Raw genomic sequence first — 9,744 nt, 5'->3', positions numbered from 1 at the left:
ATAGCTCTGTCCCATCACCCTCCCTTCACACAGGACCACCAGTGCTCTAGTGACACGAGAGGTCATCTCAGACAGGTTTGTTATAACAACATCCCACACTACAAGAATGACTCAGGAGCCATCCAGATCAACCCTGCTGTTCCAGTACCTCACAGCTTTTGGCATTGCTCTCTAATGCAGTCTGTTCACCAGTGTATGAAAAACTCCCAATGCTCTGCCAGCCACAATCTCCCAGCTCCCTGCAGGGCAATCCCCTATCTTGTTTCCATAAAGGGAAGTCTGACTTTTACCTCAACACTGAGGATCTTCTACAAACATGTTCAGAGTTCAAAGACCAATTGCATGTGGATGTTCTTGGACTAATATGGTAAACAAGTCAGAGAAAAAAACCTCTGTTCATACCCACAGGATCTTATCTCATTGAAGAAAGAACAAACAGGACTACAGCCAATTACCTCCAGGGATGTCAGGTTGTGGTGGTTCAAGCTCTGCTTTATCCACTCCATCCAGATTATGAGTGCTCACAGCTATTCAGTAAAAAACAAATCCCACCCCCCAAAAAAAACCCAAAACAACAACAAAAAAACAAAACAAATATTCAAAAATTCATTCCACTTGCTGTTACTGCAGGCATTAACTGAAGTCAGAAGATTCACAGAAGTAAAGTGTAATAAGACATTTATTAAAAGTGCTTTCAGTTATGTTAAGAGCTATAGTCTAATACCTATTTTTAAAAAGGCATCTCATTAAAAAATATTATCTTAAAAACATTCTGATCACTGTGGTTACAGACACATGACCAGCAGTGCTCTATGAAATGTTAGACCAGCTTTGTTGATTGGGACACAGTAATCTTCAAGTCCAGGATCCACAGTGTCTAGCGCAGAGGAAGAACTGCTGGGAGCTCCAGAAGAGACACCTGCAGGTACCTGGAATAGAAATGAAGTGACTACAGATATTAGCTTCAGATTTTTCAACTAAACTATCACCAGATTGTGCAATACATTGGAGAAGAGAAGCATCATCTTGCAACATTGCAGACAAAGTTGTTATCCAATGCATCTGCATACTTATGGATTACTCACTTTTCTGGTCAGAAAAGTTTTCTCCTCAAGGGGCTGATGGAGGCTTCTGTTTCAGAACTAGAAGCTGACAACTGTGAGAGAGCTACAGCAGCCACAGCCCAAGCTGGAAAAACAGTCATCCTGTGCTTACAGCTATCCAAGACACTGGCATGCTGGTTACTTACTTTGGGTGCTTATACTTCTGCTTAATAGCTTGCAGCTGGCAATGGGATGCATCAAGGCATGCTTTGTGCAGGTCAGTCAGGCAAGGCGCTATCTCACTTAAGGAATATCCAGTAAATGCAGCAAGTGTTTCTGGCTGGTCAGATGAGAAAAAACAGTGTTACTCTACTGTAGCCAGCAGCCATCCAGAAGATGGGTTTCCCACGGAAGCAGAAACTCTTTTCACTACATCAGAGCTCACTCTAGATTCTTTAAGCATGAAAAAGATTCAATTGTATTGTGCCATCAGTTTCACTCTAGGTCTTCCTTGGTGCCATTAAGTCTGACAAGCTCCTTCTGCTCTAAGCATGTGCATCCATTACATCTCTTCTGGATCTTACTCTGCACTAAAGCTATTTCTCCAACATAGAGCTGGAAGGTCTACCAAGGCTTGTGGTAAAGCAACCACAATTACACAGCAGTATAGCCACTTAAGTAGCCAGAATCAATTCTCCCCTTTCTCCCAGAAAGACACTGAATTGTATCTGGGGGTGTAGTTTAGGACATTTGTGGGGCCTTTGGTACAGCCTTGATGTAAGTCAGCAACACAGTAAAATCTCCTCTGTTTCAGAGAAGAGGCATGATATTTCAGGTTTACTTAACAGTCATTTTTATCAGGTAGTCTCATTAACTCAAGAACAGCTACTCATCCTAGGATTTCAGCCTTCAGAACAATATACTTTGTAGCTACTCCTCCTCCTTCTCAGCTCAGTTCTAACAATAACAAAATGCTTGAGCTATTTATTAATGCACAGTTGTTGTTCTTACCCAGAAAGATCTGTTCACTGTATAGTTTGCTAAACAGTAGGCTGCTGCAGCAATTTGTGAAGGAAGGTACTTCAGAAGAGGATCAACTTGAAGGAGACTCAGCTCTGCAAGATACTGAACAAGAAAATCCAAGCTTTTCAAAAAGAATCAACCTAGTTGGTACAATCAGTCCAATACTGCAAGTATTAAAGTTTGTCAATGGTCTCAGTATGATGCATAAAAGCACAAACTATGTATTTAGTGAGAAGAATTAGCATTCCAGTCCTGTTGATCTTACAGAAGATCCTTTATCATGTTTCTGGGGGGACAGAAAGACCACATTTTGCCAAAGCCTAACCCATTTAATCGAATCTAATCTGAAGTTCTGGTTCCATCATCAGATCTGACTTGATTTTACAGATAAAGACTCAGAAAAGTCAAGTTTCATAAAACTGACAGACACACTTTTCTTATCTGCTAAGGCTCTTGTTTATATAGATAAACACCTGGATATCAGGGATAAATTGACAGATCTAAGAAGCACAATATAGGTTCTGTTGGAGTAGAGTTATTGTACAATCCTATACCCTTTGCAGAGAAGCAGTTGGTCAGATGTTTTACTGTAATTTTGTTGTTTCTAAGCATGGTTGCGTACTCCAGGCAACTCCTATGCAGCTATGCTGGTATATTCTGTGTCATTGTGGAGCAATACACAGTTGCACCAAATCCAGGACAAGCCTGCTACACAGGCACTGTTCGAAAAAAAACCACCAGATTTTTACCATCTAATTGCCCTGTCAGTGAATTATCCCCTGACCAGACAAGACAGACCAAACCTGGGATTTCCATGAGGCATCTATCCAAAAGTCTCAGCACACAAGCCACTGCTATGAAACATGCAGTTTTAGGCTTGTTGCCAAGACAGCTTCATGAAATGCAAGTAGTTCTCCTTTAAGGATCATTTTCTTCCCATTCAGTCCCAGAAGGCAGATAGTCCATACCCTTGCAAAGTTCTCTGTCCTCATACAGATTCCACGCCTCTGAATATACTGAAGGAGGAACTGGTTGATGGTTGGGGCTGTTAGGTCAAAACCCAGCACTTTGAGAAGCAAGTGTTCCATTCTTAGCAGCTGCTTCTTTGTGTAGGTATCATCTGTTATATAGACAAATTCATCCACATCTGGTGGGTAGATCTCTTCATACTTCCTGAAAAAGGGATATAGAAGCCACATTTTTCAGCTTTGAAGTTATATGACAACATGACATTACTAAAACTTGTGGAAAGCTCTAATTTTACTTGTTCCTCCAGGCTAATTAACAATTTAGTTTCAAACTTGGGCAAATATACCTAGAGGAACTCCAAGTCTAGATAGACATACACTCACGTTGTTAGCTCTTAACAGCAAGCTTTCAGTAGGCAGCTCTCAGTAATACAGCACACTCCAGACAAACACCCATGCACCCCTAAGCTATGTTGCTAACTCTGTCTAGTTAGAGCAGTTAAAGGGCAACTGAAGATTGCAACTGAGTCCACTACAGCCTTACAGGCTAGCAGTTTCACACTGTACTGCTTCTGCTACTGTGTTTATGATTACAAGCTTGCCCCACTACAGCTTTTCACATTCAACATTAAATATTTCATTTTAATAGTACCAAAGGAGCCCATGTTGCTAATCTTGAGACATCATGAAAAGCTATCTACTAATGCAACCTTCCTTCCTTCAAATTACATTACTAGACTACGCCCAAAAATAGGCTTTGGATCGCCAAGATTTAGAAAGATGGAACACTTACGCAGCCAGAAGAATTGCCGCTGTTCCTACAAGCTGTAACTTCCCTCTGAGAACAGACATGCAGGAAAGAAATCTGTCCAGGAAGTTGACTGCCAAGTACAAAGTCTCTGTCCGGAGTTTATACTCTTCCCCTACTTCCACCAGCCAGTCTACCAGGATAGCACGCATTCCTGTTGTGATATCTGGCTGCTTCTTCATGTAGTAGGGCTTGGGCCTAAATCTTACCTGTTTGGAAAGAGTTGAAGAATCAGGATGATCACTCTGAAGAGAACCATGGATGGCTGAACTCATGAATATTCTTTATACTTACACTAAAAGAGCAGGGGTTGTCCCACTCAATAACTGGAAGTACTAAGTACAATTATTGGGCTAGTGGTAATTATTCGCAGCTAGTGGCATCTCTAAAATTTGTACATCTCTAGTATTTCAACACTGAAGAGATAGATTGAAGCTTTGGTGTTAGCAGGAGAATATTAAAACACTTCCTGGACTATGGACAGCCTTTGCCATCAATTAAGCCATTCAGAAGGACCTGAAAATGAACCAAGCAGATTTTCCCTCTTCTTCCCATCAGGAGACTGCACTTCACTGCTCTGACACAAGGTAGGAAAACCTACTGCTATAGCCAGAGAGCCGTCAGTGAGATCACATCAAACTGCTTTAGCGTTATTTCAGCATTCTATGCCCATCTGCAAGAATTCTTCATACCAAACAAGTCAAGAGATGCTCCCATCATAGGAATTAACAGGGATGCATTAATCCAGAAAGAACTTATCACCGACTATATGTTGCCTTTAGAAATTACTTTTACTATTTACTTTCTCTTCTTTGTAGTTCAGTGGCAGCCCTGGATCTTTGCAATATTGCAGCCTACCACAGATACCTATAAGCTTCTCACAACAACTTACTTCTGCCTCTCGGAGGTACTGATGAATGTCTTCTGCATACTCTCCCACAGCCAGAGTTACAACATCTTCCATGTGATCCTCTGGCTGGGATTGGAAGGATGTGTCCACTACCATAGGAGAGCCTAACAGGTAGGAAGCAGCAAGACATTTGTATAATTAATCTCTTGACTTTCTCTTGCTAATTTTAGCTCAGAAGTATTGCCTCTCTTGTAGACACAATCCAAGTTAGCTTGCACATAAGCTACTCACTAGCTTATAATTCACAACTCATAACCACCCTACATGTGGCTGTGCTATGGACACCATCTGAGCAGTAACAGGAGTTACCTGAACTCAGATCCAACAGCCGGTGAATAGTGGATGTCATTGCACTGGTATCCAGCTCACAGTGGCTTAACTCCAGCTCTTCAGACACTTGGCAGCTGTAGTTTTCTTTATCTTCTGAGTTATCTATGTAGATAGCAAAACCTTGCTTTGGTGCGGCACTGATGATGCAGTTGGGCACTTCATCTTTTCTAGATGAAGTGATGGTGTTTTCAAAGCCAGAGAAGCGCTTGATAGCAGTACCCTGAAGCAGAGAACACAGTAACGCTGTGGGAGGGCAGCTCAGGAGGAAAACAGTGTGTCACTAGTTTTCAAAAAGAAAATCACTTCCTTGTGTAACAGACACCAATAACAGAAGTTCATGCAAAACCCACCAACTAGCTACATTTGATGCCTATGAAGTCGGCGCCACTTGTAGCTGTCTTGCTGTGACAGACTCCTCACAGAAAGAATTAAGAGTAGTAAAAGTCAGGAAACCAGGGGAGCAGCATCATACTGAGTGCCTCCCACCAAGGAGAACGCGGGTGCTGCTCGGTTCTAATGGGGCTGGGAAGTGCAGTCTGCTACACGTTCAGTTCTGGCAAGGAGCAGTTGCAAGTGCAGCAAGTTAACAAGAGTGCTCAAGCACTGTCACAGACTTAGGAAGGACTGCATCTGCAAGAAGGCACTTCAAGCAGAGTTAAAAACTGAAGTTTGAATTTTTGAGCTTAAGCATCGCAACCCCTAGAACTACGCGTGACCAGGCTACAATGTTTCACACCATCTAGCAGTAAGTCACCAGCTGAGTTAGGGGCTTTATACAGCCAAAATCAAGAAGAGTTTTGTGAACCCATACCAGCTGCTATTTTAGGTCAGAACAGTAACATTATTCCTGCCCCACCAGCAGACTCCAGGAGGGCTCAAGGGACAGAAAGGCAGAACAACCACACGTCCTTAACTTGAACGTCTTGAAAGCACTGGCACCCTGGAGTGAACACGGCTAGCCACACACCAATGAGAGCTTCGGGTCAGTGGACAGCCCTTCCTTAAACCACCCCCGACACTGTGGAGGGTAAGCGGCCGAGTAGTATCCCTTCCTTCCAGGATGAATTATTTACGCAGACTACTTCCACGGGGAAACACCCGCAGGGTGGGACTGTGCGGTTACCAGCAGGGTTTCTCGGGAAACTCACGCTTGAGAACTGGAGCCCGAGTCACCTTCTCACCCCGCCACGCCAGGTCTTTGCCGGCAGCCTCGGGGCAGGTGCGTGCACCGCTCATGCCGGCGGCTGCCAGCCCCGGGCCGCGGAGCTCAGCCGGGCTCTGCAGGCAGGGGGGCGGCAGGGCTGCGGGCAGCGGGGCTCACCTGGCCGCCGGGCCGCTGCTGCAGCTGCCCGTTCTCCGTCAGCACCCCCAGCACGGCCCGGCCGCTGCTGCTGCGGAGGACGGCGGGGCAGGACTCCCGCCGCCCCGCACGGCTCTTCTCTCCGATGCGATGCATTGCCCCGACGCCGGTACCTTTCGGAGGAGCGAAAAAACCCACAGAAATAAAACGAAATCGCGGGGGGGTAAAAGAATAAAAAAAAAATAAAAAATAAAAAAACCCTCCGAACGACCACAAATGCGCCCGTAGCAACCCCTTCCTCCCGCCCGCCCCGCAGGATGACGGGTGCCCCACCGCGCTGCCCGGCTCCGCTCGCCACCAGCCCACGGGAGGCTCCGGCCGCCCTGCGCCGCCCAGGCCGCCCGCCGGCCCTGCGTAGGCGCGGCCGCTGGAGGCGGCGGCTGTTGGCCGCGGCCGGTTGGGAGCCCGGCGGCTCAACCCCCGGCGCGCCGCCCCGCCAGCCCCGCCGGCCGCGGGTCGCCATGGTGACCCCGGCAGGGCCCGGCCGCGCCGCCCGGCCTCGCGCGGGCCCCGCGCAGCGCCCGGGCCCGGAGCCGCCGCGGCCGCGCACCGGCTGCGCTCCGAACGCGCGGAGCGCAGGGATGGGATGTTGGGAAAAATGCATGTGTTTTATGGTTGGCTTTTCGCAAATACTGAAATGAATGTTATATGTGTTTTGTTAGAAAGTAATGCTGTATTGATTCTCTTAAGTAGTGTGTTAAATATAGTTTTAGGTTATAAAAAATGTTAAAATAGAAACTATGCTATGTAGGATACTTTTTTTAAAGAAAGGACTCGCAGAGAGATAGCAGCCACAGGACACCTAAATCTTTCAGAGAAAAAGAATTTATTGCCCTCTTATCACAAGAAACAAACTTCTTCCCACCTCGAAGGCACTGTTAGGACTCAGAGGAAGAAATTGACAATGACTAGACAGAATTCTGTATTTGAATGGATTTTATGCATCATGTATGAAGTGTATGAATATGCAACAGGCTATTGCTTTTAAGGGGTAATCCTTTGTTAACAGGTGACCTTTTTCGGGCTCATGCTGCCCAAAAAAAGGTACCCGGACGTCTGTAACTCTTTGTCTCTATTGCCTCATATTGTCCTAATTCAAATAGTCCAAATCATTATTACTCTAATTGTATTACTATTTTTATAACCATTTTATTACTAATAAACTTTTAAAATTTAAAAAACAAGCGATTTGCATTTTTCACAGATGTGCAAGCGACAGCAGCGGCTCTGTGCCAACAGCCGGGCTTGGACTTTGATACTCAAAGTCTGGTCTCTCTTTGTAAAGGATGCGTGAGAAAAAGGAGCTCTTACTTCATGTAAGGGTGGGTTTGACTCTCGTGATAAGTCCAAGCCGAGGGACAGATAGGTGCTGACCTGGCTGTACTGTTGCATGGCTAAGCAGCGCTCAGCTGCCAGCACGGGAAACACAGCAGTTGGTTCAGTCAAACCAGCAAAGTTTGTCACCAGTGATGTGGATAGTGATACGTGCAAATTGAACACGTGTGGGAAGGCTGTGGCCATGCTGGGGAACACGATTAGATTTTTGAAATGATCTTGGCAAACTGGATAAATGTTCAGGAAAATCAGGATGCTCCTGAAGCACAAATGCAGGGGCAGAGCCAGTGGATGCAGAAATGCAGGGTGGGTAACAGCCAGGTGGGGAGCAGCTCCGTGAAGAAGAATCAGGAGATTACAGTGAACCTCAGCCTAAGCATGATTCACCAGGATCATAGCTGTCTGAGCAGGAATAAACAGAAGTATAGCCTGTTTGAGCCCTCTGAAAGTTCTTAGTGAAGACAAAGGAATGAGAACTACAGCAGCTGAAACCTCAGCAAGATGGTTAGATGCCAGAATCATGATGCCCCAGAAGAGACAGCATGGAAAATTTCAGAATTCCCCTTGTTGCAGATTTGTAAGACCAAATTAAAGAGAATTTTGTTAAAACTGTCTGTGCGTTGGCAGTGATGATACTTGAGATGCTCTCCAGGGATTGAAATGTAGAAGCTCTGATCCAAAATTCAGACATATTAAGCAGGGTCTTATGCCAGAATTGGTTTTTGCAGTTCTTGTGATCCAATCTGCATTAAAGGGTTGTAGTTTTTCTCCACACTCTTCTTACATTTATTTTTTAACCAACTCACTCTGAACCAAAAAGGATTTTATCGTAAGGAGCAAGTGGTAAATCTGAAGGTGAAAAATGTTACCTGATCCATTGTTCATGACACACTATTTTTCCTTTGGATGGGAGGGGCTCTTTGTCCTTGCAGCAACAGGGTTGTAGTAGTTACTGTAGTGGATCTGTCACAGCTACAGGGGTGGGCAAAGACAAGTTAGGGGAACAGAAGATTATGTTGTATATCCATGTTCTTCTCTTTCTTTAATTTTGAACCCCCAGGTATGCACAAGGAACACTTCACATGGGGGCAGTTATTTAAACATTTTCATACCAAGTTTTAATTTCTGAAAAGAAATTAGTCTAGTTGCCAGCCTTTAAAATCAAATATTAGCCTAAGTTGAACTTTAAACACTCCTTACCCTTTTGTTTTGATGGGATGACCAAATTCATCTTCAGTCTCTAAGCATTCTATATATCCAAGTGCCCATCATATCTTTATTCCATTTAAACATAACTTAGGAATCTCAGCTAGCCAAGAGATGACTTATTAATATTTTTATATATAAGCAGCATATGGCTATCCTCACTAGTCATATCATGCATTAATGTAGCTGAAACACCTCTCAAATGCTTTTAATGAGGTTATCTAAGCTTCAGTTTCTCAGGAACTCTTTGAAATAGCCCAGTATGCATTAGTACCTGAGGGAGGCCAGTGAGGTTTGCCAGCCACTAGATAATTGTAGCAGCAAATCAAATAATGCTTTGGGCCATTAGTCATTTGCTTCTGAGCTTCCCTTTGTGTTTGAGAGAAAGCTGAAGCCTTCCTGAGTGGACTCCTAGGGCTTCTTGCAGTAATCACTGTCTTACTGATGATTTCTAGGAAGACAGAGAAGTCAGAGCAATTCCTGACTTGGCGGGGATGCCTCCTTCCTCTGTACTTCTGGAAAAGACAGTGTTAAAGCACTTTGTCTCTTGCCTTGTCTGTCTTTCCTAGTTCCTTAGATCTTTCTCCTTCTTGCAGTCTTTGCTTCAAATGTTGTCCAGCTTTGGTGGACAACAGCTAAAGGGTCTTATTCCATGCAGTGAGAACAGGTACTGGTTCCTGCTTTTTCTCTGAAAATCACTGTTAATTCCCAGTTTTTACACAGCAAACTCTGCACAGGCTTCAGTTCACAATCTGGGGCAT

The 9,744-nt window shown here is 44.6% G+C and overlaps 1 protein-coding gene across 1 annotated transcript; it reads right to left on the bottom strand.

Moving 5' to 3' along the window:
• Window positions 1-665: 665 nt before the first annotated feature.
• Window positions 666-7,004, bottom strand: CCNA1 (cyclin A1). Its single transcript, XM_074535344.1, has 9 exons — window positions 6,716-7,004; window positions 6,404-6,555; window positions 5,062-5,302; window positions 4,735-4,856; window positions 3,828-4,051; window positions 3,035-3,239; window positions 2,055-2,168; window positions 1,250-1,383; window positions 666-929 (listed from the first exon to the last, which is right to left on the bottom strand). Exons 1-9 carry the CDS (start codon window positions 6,903-6,905, stop codon window positions 878-880), a joined length of 1,434 nt encoding a protein of 477 aa, XP_074391445.1. The 5' UTR covers window positions 6,906-7,004; the 3' UTR covers window positions 666-877.
• Window positions 7,005-9,744: the final 2,740 nt, after the last annotated feature.

Source organism: Zonotrichia albicollis, chromosome 2 (assembly GCF_047830755.1).
Source record: "Zonotrichia albicollis isolate bZonAlb1 chromosome 2, bZonAlb1.hap1, whole genome shotgun sequence".
NCBI classification, from domain to species: Eukaryota; Metazoa; Chordata; class Aves; order Passeriformes; family Passerellidae; genus Zonotrichia; species Zonotrichia albicollis.
Note: the sequence above shows the minus strand (reverse complement) of the source record. Positions and strands in the feature narration are given on the sequence as shown.

Coding starts and splice junctions, on each gene's coding strand:
- CCNA1 (XM_074535344.1), bottom strand. CDS start 6,905: ATGGCGACCCGCGGCCGGCGGGGCTGGCGGGGCGGCGCGCCGGGGGTT. Junction 4,052..4,734: donor AGTACCTCCGAGAGGCAGAA/GTAAGTTGTTGT, acceptor CTTTCCAAACAG/GTAAGATTTAGGCCCAAGCC. Junction 2,169..3,034: donor GGACAGAGAACTTTGCAAGG/GTATGGACTATC, acceptor TTTCTTGTTCAG/TATCTTGCAGAGCTGAGTCT.